The 16,009-nt window shown below is 34.9% G+C and overlaps 1 protein-coding gene across 1 annotated transcript; it reads left to right on the top strand.

The window, feature by feature from the left end:
* The first annotated feature begins 345 nt into the window (after positions 1–345).
* LOC136818246 (SH3 domain-binding protein 1-like) lies at positions 346–6,722 on the top strand. Its single transcript, XM_067074622.1, has 10 exons — positions 346–488; positions 866–966; positions 1,552–1,648; positions 2,094–2,679; positions 3,163–3,306; positions 3,549–3,651; positions 3,868–3,998; positions 4,462–4,852; positions 5,361–5,433; positions 6,236–6,722. Exons 1-10 carry the CDS (start codon positions 378–380, stop codon positions 6,635–6,637), a joined length of 2,139 nt encoding a protein of 712 aa, XP_066930723.1. The 5' UTR covers positions 346–377; the 3' UTR covers positions 6,638–6,722.
* Positions 6,723–16,009: the final 9,287 nt, after the last annotated feature.

The following is a 16,009-nucleotide window of genomic DNA, read 5'->3' as shown; positions in this document are numbered from 1 at the left end:
ACACTTGAGAAAGTAAGAAAATCAGGATAGACAATAGGAAAGTAGAAAATAAGAGAGGATGCATCCTGGTGGATGATATAGTTTGCCAACCTTTTTAAACCATACAGGGGTATTGAAGAACTTTTCCAGGGGGTCTCAGCCTCAATTTTCTAAGGGGGTTTTTGTTCATCTTTCAGATTTTCCAAGCCAGTCAATATATTAAAAGCATTTGACTTATTTCATTTGTAACCATTTTCCTTCTGAGAGATGAAAGTTTTTGCTTTGACCGCTGACCTTTTTTTTACCTACACTCGTGAAAACATTTTAAATTAAGTAAATGAATTGTATTTTTACTTTTCCAGCCTCAAAATATGAATTCTTAAACTAAACTAAGCACAATGAAAGATCTATTTAGTGTTGACTTTCGTGATGCAATCAGAAAAGTAGTGCGTTCTGAATTGAAAGAAAAATTTGGTATCAAGATTCACAAAGAGAAACACAAAGGAACGGTATGTATATTTTACTTAATTTTAAGTTAAATCTGATTCATATTCTGACTTCTTATACTGTGTGCATTTTAATAAAATAAAATTGCGAGTAAGATTTTTTGCTTTCAAAATAAGGCATACAGTACATCCTTAAATTGACTTGTAAAAATTGTTAGAATTTGAATTTTTTAAACAAGTTGGATCATTTTGTATTTAGCTGATATAATTGTTCGCTTGAAACTTAAAGTTCTACAAAAACAAAGTTTTGGATTTGTAAGTCATATCCCAGGTATAATGATAAAACATTTTTTTTTTGTCAGTAAATGATGACCTCTAGATATTTCTCGACTCTTGGCCTGTGAATGAATCAAGCAATGATATAAAAAAAATTTTCTTAGAGTTCATCCACAACGACGTGTCAATCAAAGTATTTTGGTGTCCCATTAGAAGACGTCCCCTCAAAAAGTGTCAAAGATGACCAATACTTCCGAATACCGATGTAAGTAAGATTTTCAAATTTTAACTGGGAATTTTTCTTGTTGTTAATTGATCCTCAATATCAATGAACTTGACAAATTCACATAATGTTGTGCTATACAAAGCGCAAATTAAATCACGTGATTTTGAATATTCTATTCATTCCATAATTTAATTCAATTAATTTTCGTGCGCCTTTTATTTTCACGCTTCTAATTTTTGCGTCTTTAATTTTCGCGCAGCTCGTAAAATAGAATATTCGCACATTTTGCAATTTTAAGAATATTCTCTGAGTGTTTTTGACGAAACTCACTTTCAGTGTGTATTCAAGCTAGATTTTACATCCCAGAGGCATATTTACCATGAATCGATTCCCATTATATTAAAAGAGCACTAAGATGAGATTTTTACACGTTCAGAACGATTACTAATTCCAAGTGCGCAAAAATAGGCCTATTTCGCGCGCCTTTTATTTTCGTGCACGTATTTTGCGCGAAAATAAAAGACGCACACATATTTTTCGCGAAAAGAAAAGGCACGCGAAAATTCATGAAATTAAAATTGGAAATAACAGAGAAAAATTATATTTAATCTTCCATCTCTTCAGATTTCTAGCAGATTCGTTAGATTACCTCAACCATCATGTCAAAATTGAAGGACTTTTTCGCAAGTCAGGGTCAGTTGGAAGACAGAAAACTTTAAGGGTAAATATTTTTCTCATCACTCAGACCATGTTCAGACCTTACGGCCGTAACACTCTGAAACGAAACGGTTCCGAAACAAATTTGAACGTGAAAATTCGAAACATTAAAAGAGAAGATGTTATGAAGCAAAACAGATCCAAACGGTTTCGCTCCATTTTTTCATCTAAACGGAACTGCTCCGTTTTCATGCTCCGAAAAGTTTCGAAATCAGTATGAACACTTCCTATCGGTAACGGAAACCGTACCGGAGCGATACGAAACTGTAACGTCTAAACATGGTCTCAAACCTAAGAGATAATCAAAGTCAATATCAAAACATTGTACATAACGACCTATTAAACGCTTTTGTAATTCGAAATGAAATATGACTCGAAGAACTTTTATATGGCCTCTTTATAAAAAATAGGTTAAAGGGGAGTCAATCGTTATTTTCTTTATTTTTCAGGAACTCCTTGAGAAAGATGGGACTTGTTGTTCTTGCGAGTTTGTCCAACCACACGATATAGCTTCATTAGTGAAACAATTCTTCCGAGAATTGCCAGATCCTCTACTAACCAGAAGATATTGTCCAGCTTTCTTGAAGTGTATTTCGTTGAATAATACTAATGACTGTATACCAGCGCTGGCTTTGTGTTGTTTACTGTTGCCCGACGAACATTTACGAGTGTTGAAATATTTTGTACAATTTATATCCGAAATGGCAAACCATTCATTGGAATCTAAAATGACTCTATCAAACTTAGCCATTATATTTGCACCAAACCTAACAGCTTCGTCTTCAAGTAAAGAGAAAAATGGGGAAAAGACTTTGAAAGATTTTACGCAAATTGTGGATTTGTTGTTTAAAAATGCGCACCTGATTGGTATGGTTCCTGACGCTTTGTTTAATAAAGCCCTAACAATGAACCAAGAAGGAGGATTTTGCAGTTCTTCGGGTGATGAACTGGATGTGGCCACGGATGAGCATCCAGGTCGTGGACGCAATCTCCAAAGATCGGATAAGAAAAGAGATAGAAGCAAATCTATAACAGGTTTCATTTTACTCGCAACAGCATTTACTTTAATCGGATTAACTTTCGCGAGATTAAATCTCACATTTTCGTGTGAGATTCCTGATTTGCATTAAATTCACAACAAAATTTTTTGAATCGCTTTTTCGGCGTAGAAACCAGTCCAAAGTCTCCATTTGTGGAAAAAATGGCTATTTTCAGCTGTTTTCAGGCTTATTCGCGAAATTAAATCCACGCGAAATTTTTCAAAACTCTGACGTTAAATCCAGAAAATTGAAATTTGATCTCGTGAAATTTAATCCAATTAAAGTATCCCTTTTAGAAGATTTGTTACTCTTTCTTCTTTCTTCTACTCCTTTGAATGCAAATAATCAATTGCACGATGATCCATGTATTTTTACAAGATTCCACTCCACGCTTTTGTCTCCAGTTTTGCGTATAAAAATCCAACCCATTTTACATCAGCTTTATTTTAGCTATTTTTCGATTCGCTTTTTTTTTCAGGTTTTCTGCGTCGAAACTTCAAAGCGAACGAGAAAACAGAGAAATCTTCTAGTTCGACCAACAAGCATGCAAGGTCGAGGACCTGTGAAAAGCCTTCAACAAGCAAGGAAGATTTGCTACAAATTCCCACAAGAACTGACTCAAGTATACTCACTTTTTTCCGTAAAAATCTTTCTCGTGAAAACTTAAAATATTTCAAATAGATTTTGTCAAATTCGTCGTGATAATTAGGCTGTTCGACATAAAAGTTGTCTTCGAGTTCTAAAGGTTTATTCTTGACTTGAACCTTCCTAGCAAAAGTAGTTCTTGTTCATAACAAGATGATCCCTTGATATTTTAATGTTTCCTAATTCCATACTTTGAATTTCTACTACTTTCGTTTTCAGTAAAAGAATTCGGCGAGCCAGTTTGGAGGAACCAACACAGTGAAAAACCAAATACTAAACGAAGAAATAATTCCAAAACAAACATGAGTCCTGTCCGAAAAAGGTAGAAATATATATCTCTACAAATATTGACTATATCACAGCAGGATCATATGCATATAACTGCACATTTTCGTCGTTAGTGAGACATTATTAGGATCTCCAGTTCGTTGATATAGGTTTGTATTGAACTTAATACAGGCATGTCTGTCATGTCGATCTTAAAAAATCATTCGTGGATTAAGTCTTAATTGATGTTAATGAATATTTTCCTTTGCAGTCCTCGTTTGAGTGCGCGGGAAGTGCACCACGCTACACCACCAGTTATCTCGCTTGCCAAACTGAAATCTGTTTCCAATCAAGTAGCATCGACGCCGAGACGATTACTTCAACCTATACACGGCAATCAAGGTATTTCATCTTTCTCACTAAGTTAGATAAAGTCGATATTTAACCAGTTAACGTAGATAGCCTAGAAATCAAGGACTTTTAGAAGAGCTATTTATAAACTTAACGGAATATTGGAAGGAGCGGGGAATCGAACCTGCTCCTTATTTTTTTTCACAGTTAATATATTGCATATAGAATCATTATTCGGGTTGAATAATGACCATTCTTCACGGTTTTTTGTCGTGATTTAATATGAGCATGAGAATAAATTATTGTGACCGTTACGACACAAAGGCTTCTATACAGTTTTTCATGTTGTTTTTTTAAGTTACGTAACTTCAGCCAATTTGGAAGTAAACGTTCGATTAGCAAGAGATCGCCTCTACAGATTCGAACATTCACTTAAATAATGAATAAAATAATAACCTAAATATGTGTATGTATTATTTTGTCTCTGTCAAATCCTACTTCGTACTTTTTTTAGATCGTGAGAGGGTGGCTCAAGCATTACCATCGCTCCCTTCGAGATATGGTCCCCCAATATCATCAACATCATCAAAAACGAAAGTCACGAAAACTGATGAAAACCAAATTCCGAAAATACCACCACCTACAAAACCAAAACCACGATTGACTCGTTCCAAGTCCTCCACTCTGCACCATTCCTCCGGTAATAATTCAATCATAAGTCAATCCAGTGAAAAGATGACAATATTTGCCACAGTTACGGCAACGACAACTGACAATAACGTCGAGACAACGACACAACAACGACAACCAGTACAACCTAAATTGAGTCGTGCAACACAAAAACCTCATGTCAGAAAGAATAGACGACAGTCATCATTGGATCGAAGGCGTGCTCGTTATGCAAGGTTAGACGCGCATCTAAACTTTCAAAGCTTCACACAGTATAGTTCTAGTGCTCAAGTAAAGATTGAGTTTTGAGTAGATTGCTTTGATTAGCTTCTACAGAGTCGCGTTTAGCCTTGCATTGCATGCCTGAGTATCCAAAATGTAGACAGAAAGTTAGAATCATTCATAAGATGTCTGAAGCTAAAGGCTTATTTTACTGCACTGTTAAAAACATACAAAACTACCTTAAAAGAAGAAAGTTTGACAGAAAGAAAACTTGGCGAATTTAAATATCCTACAACCACTTAAACTACATTCCTGCCAAACTTTCTTTCAGCCTATGTTAAAGTTATTGACATTCATGATTGGAGAAAATTTTTGAGAGTGAGTTATGTATAAAGTAAGAATATCAAAAGTTTATTAAGACACTGCAAGTTTAGCTTCGTCGTAACAAACCTTACGCACCACATGTTTTGTCTTTATTACACGATAAATCTTGATTTTTGTGTTTCATTCTTCTATCTTTAGCGCGTCGCAGAGAATACGACGGCCCAAAGTCTCCACGTCACAAAAGAGTTTGACTGACAGCAATTTGAGCAACGTAAGTCTCTTTTCACAAGAAGAAGGAAAACATTTTATATAATTCTATCTGAAAAAAGTCAGACAGAAGAAATCTCGAATTTTTTTCCGCGGAAGAAGGAAAAAACTTTTCTTTCGTCCCAGCTAGCCCACGTGTAAATGAGCGAAAACCACATGAGCCGTGAATTTTTTTCCTTTTCGGAAAATGTCGCTATTAAAAAAGCTTTTATCTTATTGCAGACTTAATGTGGTTACCACGCCCTGTGAAAGGTGTCGTTTGTAACTGTCTCTTTAGCGAAACCTCCATATTCTACATGCTTTACATGTTTTTTTTATAAGCATAACGCTTATAAGCATATGAAGGCTCAGATTTGCAGAATTCCTACGCATAACATAAGCATATATGTCAGCCTGGAATATTTTCAAGTTGTAATTTTTTATCTGTTTAAAGAGGTTTGGTAGAGGTCAAGTAAGAAAAGAAATTCCACGGCTAGCTACATTCCACTGCTCTCAAAATCTGAAATTTCACTAAAAACTTGGCTCGGGGTGAATCATAAGCATGATTCAAACGCATATAATAAGCATAAGCTATGCCTGAATGCTTTAAGAACTTAAGCATACACGAGCCTGACCAAGGGGTATACACTTGCTTATAAAAAACAAACCGACTTTTGTAATGAAATTGAATGATTGGTATTTTTCGGAGACTTTTTTCGAGCCTGGATTTCAGGGAAACTTTCGGGTGGGGGGCAACCCATAGAGACACTTGTACGTTGAAATAAAAATGACTGATAATCGTCCTTTTTATATTGACTGTTTTACAGCAATCTATATCAATGGAGGAAGTATGGTCAGCATCCTCAGGCTTTGATGACGACACAAAAGATCGCGCATTCGTTGAAAATCAATCCGCTGCTCTTCCGCCCATTGCCACTCTCGATTTATCAACTACTGAAAACCATACCCCGAAACCACGCACTGCCCGACGTCGATTGCCGAAAGCTTCTAGCTCAACTGCATGTTGTAACGGTAGAGAAAGTTCTTCTAAAAGAGACGGGAACACAAGCCCGATTACACCGGACAAACGGCAAATACGCCGATCCAACACAACTATGGGCGGCAAACGAAAACCGGCCACGCCGTACAGTGTTACACCCCAAGTGGGTTCACGTAGGTCCGCTCAAGCTGTTGCTTTTGTTGAAAGCAGGACTCCGTTAGTTTTGTAATCAGGGATTTAAGGAGGCAGTTAAAGGTTGGGAGGTTTGGTTTAAGTTTAGGTTTTTATCGTTTTCAAAAACTCTGCGATTTTCCTGGAATAAGTTAAACTTGTGAGAATCTTTGCATCTACAGTTGCCAAGAAGGTTGTTTGTTGATTATTTGGAGTCTTCATTTTAACTTGATTCTTTCTTATGTGAGAAAGAATTTGATACTTTATTAAAAAGACTTGTACTGTATAATATTTTATCGATTAAGTATTTTGACAACATTTATAAGTATTAAATTCTTATTGTAAATTTGGCTGTTACCCATTTCTTTTGCTTAAGTTTCAAGTTACTTTAACTTCTTTTTTCATTTTTTTTTCAGTAGAATTTTATTTCACAAGTAAGACTACAAAAAATATATTAAATTTTATCCAAAGAAATTTTTTCAAAGGTGAAGTTCTTTATTTAGGCATCGTGCACAAATGAATTTTTAAAGACTTCGTTTGACCGACTTTATTCGAATTAAATTCGTTTTGATAGACAAGTTTGAAGAATTTTCAAGTCGAAATTCTCCATTTTGTAAATATACTAAATAAGTTTGTTCTGTTTTGACACATTTTTAAGCACTTTCGAATCATCAAAAGACTAAATAGTATCCATCACTGGCAGATCTTTCAATAATTCATGTAAATTTGATAATGCTTTCTATAGAAAAATTCTTGTAGTTCTTGAACGAGCTTTGTTTTAAACTATGTATTGATTTGCTTTTCTCTCCAGATTTGTTTGACACTTGATCGGATTGCATCAGTTTTATAATACCGGTAAGAAAGAAACGTTGAAAAGTTCATTTGCACACATTATCTTGTACTTTAAGAGCAGAAACTTTCGCGAGGTTGCAAAATCGCAAAATTTCGCAAATTTGACTTTTGGAACAAATTCAGCGGATATAAATTTCGCGAATTCTAGCATGTTGTTATTTCATTTTGCAGGCAAAAACGCGAAAGTTTCTGCCCTTTTAGTGATCTGTAGATTTCGAATAATCTAGATTTGTTGGAAATAAAAATTATCTAGAATATTCCAATAAGAATGAAGACCTTTAAAATTCAATTTTATTTAAAAGATGTCATTTAAGGCGATCTGCTACCGTTTGCTTACACAGGATTTTTAAACAAAAGAAAAGAACAAATTTTCTTCCTTTTATGTGCTGCACGATAGCACAAATCTTGAGAAATTCTATTGTTAATTCTGCTTTGCCAGGATAGGAGCACAGCGCCTTTCTATGTCATAAAAAAAAGAGTATCTTTAAATTTGATTATTAAGTGTAAATTTTCATCAATTCAAATCTCCTTTCAGGACAAAACAACATGATATAACAGAATTGTGCACAAGCTCACACGATAAAAGAGGTAAGAAAATTTTCCCATAGTTCAAACTTGTTAGCTTTGTTAATTAATAATGTAACCAAATTGTGATGACAGAGTGATCCACGTGGAGCCAAATTTTAGAAAATCCCAATTTAAGACTCACATCTAATACACCCCTGTGTCACAGACCCGGTGGAAAAATAGGCCAAAAAATCGTTCCCGGTGGAAAAAATATCCTACAATTTCAACCCCACCGCCAAATTGCTCTATGATTTTATCCCCATTGAAAATTGAATGTAAAAGATTGCACTCCAAAACCATCCCCACTGGAATTTTCGAGCTGGAAACAATAGATTTTCTATCCCCATTGGCATTTTGATAGAAATTTTCATCCCCACTGAGGGAAAAAGTTCTACCGGGGCACTGAGACAGGGGTGTTCTAATGATCCTGTCTTTAAGGCGTGAAACAGACTGTAAGTTATTTTAAGAAATTCAATTTTTGAATTTGTAGCTTTGTAAATATAATGACAAATTTTATTATATTTTCTCGACTCTTCCATGGAGGGTTTGCAAAGCTAAGACGAACTAGCAGCGAACCTTATATCTAGATTTGAGAAATATTTGATCTCAATCAAAAATAAACCCCTGTTTTGTGACATTTTTACTAAATTGACCAAAACTTGGGATAATTATGTGGCTTACACTTAGGATCGCTTTGATGGTTAAGCTGAGGAAATTAGCTATCCATAGCATAAAAAGCGAATTTTTGTGGCTTACTTAAAGGGGAGTTACAAGCAAATGAAGTGTGGGCAAAAAATGTGGCTTACCCTATCAAGAAATTTTGAAGGCTGAGTTCTCAATAATGGGAACAGTCAGAAATATACTTTCTTTTCAGCATTGCCAGCAAAGGGCTAAATTTTTCATTAGCTGCACTGATTTGTGGCTTACAGTTTGTTAAGTGGGCAAAAAATTCAACCTTTCCTCTGTCAAGTTAAGAAAGTCCCATTCTATAATGTCTTATCTAATTTGTGTGGCTTACATTTCTAAAAATAATACACATTTTGATTTGAAGTCATATTTTTAGCCCAATTAACGAAAAAAGAATATTTTTATTCGTAATGTCTTAGTATCTCCCACAACATTGTAAAATTTCAAGCCTTATCGATTAAGATTTCATCAGCTATTATGTGTACCTTAAAGGAAGAAATTTTGGCGGGTTGAAATTTAGCAAAATAAAAAACATGAACGAAAAAACCCGACAAAAAGCCAGAAAAACAACCATTTGAAGAAGCTAAACAAAACCAAACATGCACTCTCACCTCCTGCTCAGATGACAATGACCAAAACCGTCTAAAATGCCGAAACTGCCACCGCATGGTACACTACGAGTGTACACAATTACCGCTTTACCAGCTGCAAATTTTTGCCAACGCTTATAACGAACAATATCTATGTCAGAATTGCGTGCGGATAACACGATCTCTAATGAGTAAAATAGGTGAGAACTCGTATCATATGATGCAGAGGGAGATTGAGAAGAAGGACGACGTCATTAAAAAGCTCAAAAACCAGCTATCCAAGAACCGCAGCCTTAAGAACGATATCGAAAGCTTCTTAACCAATAAGATGGCTGACTTTGAAATAAAAACCAAGCAGATTGTAAAAGAAGAAATAAAGCAAACGACGAAATACATAGAAAAAACATCAGAAAAAACATACGCTGAAATAACTAAGAAACACAAGGATAATTTTAAATCAGCAGTGAGAGAACACCAACAAGAAAATAAGAACGCAGAAAGAGACATCGAATCAAGAAAACGAAACATTATTATACATGGTATGGTTTAGACTTAGAGAGAAAAGAACAGCAGGAACAGAAACAATAGATATTGAAGATATATAGGTATTTGGCGTCCAAGATATCAAACCGTCCCACCATCGCATTGGACAAAACAGAAAAGAGCTACAATGGCGTCCAATCAAGTTGATCTTAAAAAGTATGGAGGAAAAAGAACGGATAATGCAAAATCTGCATAAGCTGAAACGATTCAACGAAATTGGTGACTTTAGCATAACAGACGACTTCACCATCAACGAAAGAAAAATTATTAAAGATATGTGCCAAAAGGCGAAAAAAATGAATTTAAAAAATGATGATTTCGTTTGGCATGTAAGAGGAAGCCCTAGAACAAACCTTCGCCTAGTTCGAAAACCTAGGACAAAGACCAAAACAACGTCTTCTCTGTCCATATCTTCTGACGACTGGACGACAGATGAAGAATTAGACAATATATTTTATAAAACTAAAATTATTTTGTAGAGGTTGATAGACCTGTGAAATATAACTCTATGAATAAAAGATACTTCGAAAAATCAATATCCTCAACAGTAGGGGTCAATTTTTCTTAGTGGAAATAGGCTTTTGAAATCTCACAATTGCCATTTTTTCTCTGCACGTGTTTTACATTTCGCAATCAATCTCCAACTAATAGGTCTAGAACGTTCTTAAAAAATGATTGAACCAGCAAATTCTCCATTGATTTAGCTCTGACGTAGTTCACTAATTAATGACTGTAATAAATTTATAAACCCCCCGCAATGACCCAATCAAGATAAGGAACATAAAATAATCATTAACAAGTCTAATTAGATGTACAGATAATTACCACAGGATTCAATAATGGATATATATATATTAACTGCAACAATGTGCAGTTTCCAATATTTTTATTGCTCCAATATAAAAGAGGACTAGAAACAGGAGGAAAATCAAATGAAAGCCTTTCTGGAAGTGGAAATAGCAAGAGATTAAACTTCAACCTATACAATACCAGATATGACTGTTTCAAGCGCCAAGAAAAAATCATCAAAAAATGAAATTACAAAATCACATTCACGTACAAAATCAACTCATCTACCTTTCCTTTTATCCGTTTGTTCGTTTCTATTCTTAATGTATGCGTCCACAGATATTCATTGGTCACACCTCAAAGCCATCGATGAAAATGGAAACCCTGAAGTTACATATTTTGGAATCTGGAAATACTGTACTGTTGACTTGAAAACTGGAGAAAATAAAATCTGCGGCGAAAGTTTGACATATTTGAATCAGTTGCAAGATCGCAAACATTTGGTGAGAGCGGATTGCTTGAAACTATGTCGTGTGCTCCTGTTTGTAGTAACAACCATGAATTTCCTGGCAACTGTTTTCACGCTTGCAATGTCCTTTAAAGATACGTTGGATGGCTTATGGGTTCTCCTGACACAGATCTTATCCGCAACTTTCACGTTGTGCGTTCTCATACTTTATACTCATGGAAAATGGGAGTTGAGTTCAGGTCAACATACAAATACTGGTATCATAGATGAAGATTTTGGCTATAGTTTCTATATGGTGATCGGATCAGAGATTTTTTGTATTCTAAGTTTTCTTGTGACTTGTATGTATGCACGCTTGGAAAAAATTGCACGAATTCTTTGCTTAGCATAACTCTTCGCGCCTATTGTAAATTCAGATCAACTAGTGGGATGGCCTCGTCTCGCTGAAAATTATAAAATCTTCCCGGTGGGTAAAATACACTAAATGGCCCACTGGAAAATTAACTTTGTTTTTAACCTCATTTAAAATTCAATGGAAAAAACCATCCCCGCTGGATTTTTAGAGCTGGGAAGAGTAATTTTCTATCCCCTTTGGGATTTCGACGGACATTCTCATCCCCACTTATCGGAGAGATTTTGAAGAGGGCTGCCATACAGATTGTTAGATTCTAGACTGGCACGCCAGTCGGGCTGAAACGGTATCACGCGGGAAAAGTGAGCGTAGGAGTTAGGTAAGCGTAGGAAGAAATTTTGTCGGCGGCAAGGGCTGAAAGCCCTGTTAATCAGCAGCCACTCACCAACTTTTGCTCGTTCTCCTACGCAGCTCCTATTTTAGCAAACGCCCGTCGCTTTTATGTTCCCGCCCTCTGACATGATTAATTTACAGACTAGTTTGCTAGTCTAGTTATATTCTAACAACAAAGGGACCGTACATAGATTCCGTTTGATATAGTTGTTCAAATTACCTGGCGTAATTTTTGTTCAAATAAATATCAAATCAATATAGAAAGAAATTTTAAATTTAAATCAAACTCTATTTTCTGCTTTAAATCAACAAAGATTGGCTTGAGTGTGAAATAGTTTGAAGCTAAAGTCTATTCACGATAGGTCTAAAAACGCTGTTTTCTGCAGTTTTTTGCTGTTTTTTTGGGGTCAATCACTTATTAACTTTGTATCATAACTTTATATTGAATAAATATTTTAATGAAATTTCTTCACAGTGATGATCTCCTAAGATCAAAAAATCTTTCCAGTGAAAATGAAAGTTATAGCACTTTTCTAAAGATTTTCATTTTCAGTTTTTATAATCTTTTTAAAGTTTTTTTTATTTCAAATTGTTCCACTCACTAATACTTTCCAATGATACCAAATTTATAAAGATTGAAGAATTCCTTCAAAAGTTATAGGTAAATAAAAAAAGAGCGCACACTTATCGTGAATAGACTTTAATACCCTTTTTTTCTGGACGCACTGTAAAAATTGTTGTATATAATGTATTCGTACTACTGTATGTGTAGTATTTCAGTCTCTCGTTATGGTATTGTAGAAGTTTTTATCTTTACTTTTGAATCAAAAAATAAATTACATTTGTTATTGACTAGAAACTTTTTTAAATCTTTTCTTACCGTTCAGATAATACAAAACCTTTCGCTATGATTGAGTGAAGTGAAATTCTGCGATAATTCATGCCAAAATTTGGTATTACACGGAGGGGTGTAGGCGATGTTATCGTCCGTTACAGTGATAGTAAAGGCGGGAAAATATGGCGGTATGGCGTTATGGCGGTATACGGGAAAAAATCGGCGGGAGAGTTTCGACTGGCCACTCTACCGACTGTAAACTCTTTTCGGCAAAAAAACCGTTTGCGAATTTTCTTCGGCTTGGGGCTTTCTTTTTAGATAGTTATTCGTCTTAGACTATAACATAGTCTAGGAGGGGTGATATTACTTGTAAAAGATTTGAAGAGGTTGACGTCGAATGAAGGCATCGTATATATGATCCTAAAGCCTACAAAAGACCCTAAAAAAGGGAATAATTACAGGCGGCGGAATAAATTTGAATTAGAGGTTTGCCAGGTCGGAGTGCGCAAAAAAACTCTACCGCCGCTATCTTTCCGTAAACTGCACTGACGGCTGTAAACTTTGCACACATATAATTTCCCGCGCATACTACAATCCCTCTAACGGACGATGATAGAATTGTTTAAGCAACAAATTGACTAAACTATACTAGACGTCAAAGCCTTTTCTTTTATTCCACTTTGCGATCTTCTCGAATGTTTGGCGCCCAGGTTCTCGAGATTTTTTGACGTCACTTTAAGCTTTCAAGCGAAAAATGGAATTCACGTCAACACTTGAAACGCTTCTTTTTTCAAAGACTTCTAATTTTCATCGAAAACGGAAGCTTCTCGAAATATTGAATGTCGAATAGTAAAGCGTCGTTTATGAGAGTTTCTTAAGGAAATTTGACTGTGACTATCAATTTGATCGAAAACAGGAGCTTATCGAATAATAGAACGTCGAATTAGAGAGCGTAAGAAACAAACCCATGAGATACGCGCTCTGCATCGGGGTAACATAATTGACTTTCGTTAAATAAAAGTAAAGTACAGAGCATATTACAAGATTTTGATTTGAAAATTTTGAATATTTTATAGTTTTTACATTATTTTGATATTGAAAGAGTTGCGGAGGTTTAAACTGTAGGAAAATACACCTTTTCGACCGTAGTCGCGCGGTCTTAATTATTTAATCATCCCCCTAAACTCGATCCAATCCTATTTTGACACATTTTTCTATTTTTATAGATGCAAAAAAAAGGACTGGGACGGTTTTAGTGGCATAAAGTGGACAAAAAATACCCGCGCGGCAATTGGCGGCTACGGTCGAAAAGGTGTATTATTTTGCAGTTAAGCGATATCTTGTAGAACCCATGTGGCTTTTGGCACTCAAATAAAACACTAATTTTAAACACCCACTTATCCCACAATACATGCCACTAGATTTTACACGCGACCTCATGTTACGTAATGGATTTATAGAACCTTTTATTCTGCTGAAAATTATGAAATCTAAAAATTAAGAATCATCAGCTTTTGTGGCCGATTTCAAAATGTGGAATATTCCTGTCTCGTTTTCCTGCGCAAAATTTCATATCCATTTATTTCAGCATGCTATCCAAAAAAATAGCAATTCTGCATTTTCTACAAAAATGTCCATTCTTGGCAATCTTCACCCAAGGCTTTGTAAAGTTACACAAATGTAACGTCTTTTCAAAAATCGAGGAATCATCAATTTTCAACGAAATTGGCTAAATATCGATGTGGTTTAATTGCATGTTCAATGATTTGAACTATTTGTAAAATATGTAAATATAGCTTGTCATGTAACTGTCGTGATATGACGTGCTCCACTGCACGAAAAAAATCTTGGACTGTCATAAAGGTTCTTTTTATAAAAATATACTCTATAAGAATATTCGATGAAATGGTCAAAAAATTGGCACCATCATGGAATTTGGCAAAAAAACTTAGAAATTTATAACTGTAAATTGCTATTCATCCCCATTAAGCAAGGCGGCACAAAAATGCCATTTCATGATTCAGGTTTGTATTAAATTTAGGTTGAATTTCAATTCTAATCTAAAAATACCGTAAGAATAATTTAGAATGATTTTCCTCAAAAAGGTCAAGATTATCCATAATGAAATGAAAAAATATCATTCTTATAAAAAAAGTGTGTACATCAAGCAATTATTTTTAAAGTTGAGATTGGGTCTTTCAAAATGTACTCTAATTGAAATTTAAATTATATTCTAATTGATGGGTGGAGTTTAAAATCGTTTTCGTTGAAGATGAAGCCAGACTGTAAAACAGAAATTAAATAACCCTCCACTTTCTTGATTACTCAGATCCACACAAAATGTACCATCTAACTATTGTAGCAATCTATTGAATCGATAATCGATTGCCACCGATAAAAATGTTTTTCTTTATATATAAGGCTCGAGTCCTGCTTTAATTGTAGAAATTTTAGCGAGACTAATTTTAGCGTTTTAGCGAGTTTTCTTTATTTTCGCTAAAATAAATCTCGCTAAAACACGCCGAATAAACAAATCGCTAAAGTTCATCCGCGCAAAATTTTTGTCAGACGAGTATTCGCTAAAATTTATCCACGTGAGTTTTTTTGAATTCGTGATTCACTAAAATAAATCCAAAAAGAATCAAGAATCGCTAATATACGCTAAAATTAGTTTCGCTAAAATTTCTACGATTAATTTTCCACATCATCGGATTTTAGCACCTCTGTCTCGTTAGTTACTTCTCTGTAGAACGGGAGCAGTGACGCTCTTTCAAATGTAAGTTTTGAGATTACAATGAAGTGAATACAGTCGCTCTCATGTTGTCTTTTGACCAGTCACCAGAACCGTTGGAAAACCAGCGGATTCGGCAAGAACTCGAACTCACAACCATGCCATTCGCAGGTGTTTGCTCTACCATTGAGCTACGGGTCCATGTGGAACCCGAGGGCTCAATTACAACTTAATAGAGCTAGAAGTTAATTCTTGTCTACTGACTGGACAGAGACAGTTTTGAGATATTTTTATATGTTGATTATATCAATCGATGAGAGTACACAAATTTGCAATTATCAACAGAAGTAATTAGAGAATTAAAATAATTAATCAAAATTTCCAGCGTATTACACATTCTTTTGTTGATACAAATTCATAAAAATCGACAAAAACAAAATTACCTTTATGCTAAAAACATCTTGGACAAACTAATTATATAAGTTAAAAGTGGGATGACATTTGTTGTCGTTTCAGCAAAAAAAAGGTAATTAGGATAAATATAAATGGTCATATTCAGCAATTTCTTCAAGGCTTCAATAGAAAGATCTAGTACAAGTGTGAGCTTAGAATACTATTTCAA

The sequence above is a fragment of the Clytia hemisphaerica genome, unplaced genomic scaffold (genome assembly GCF_902728285.1).
Source record: "Clytia hemisphaerica strain Z4C2 unplaced genomic scaffold, Clytia hemisphaerica genome assembly, whole genome shotgun sequence".
In the NCBI taxonomy this organism is placed as follows: domain Eukaryota; kingdom Metazoa; phylum Cnidaria; class Hydrozoa; order Leptothecata; family Clytiidae; genus Clytia; species Clytia hemisphaerica.
Note: the sequence above shows the minus strand (reverse complement) of the source record. Positions and strands in the feature narration are given on the sequence as shown.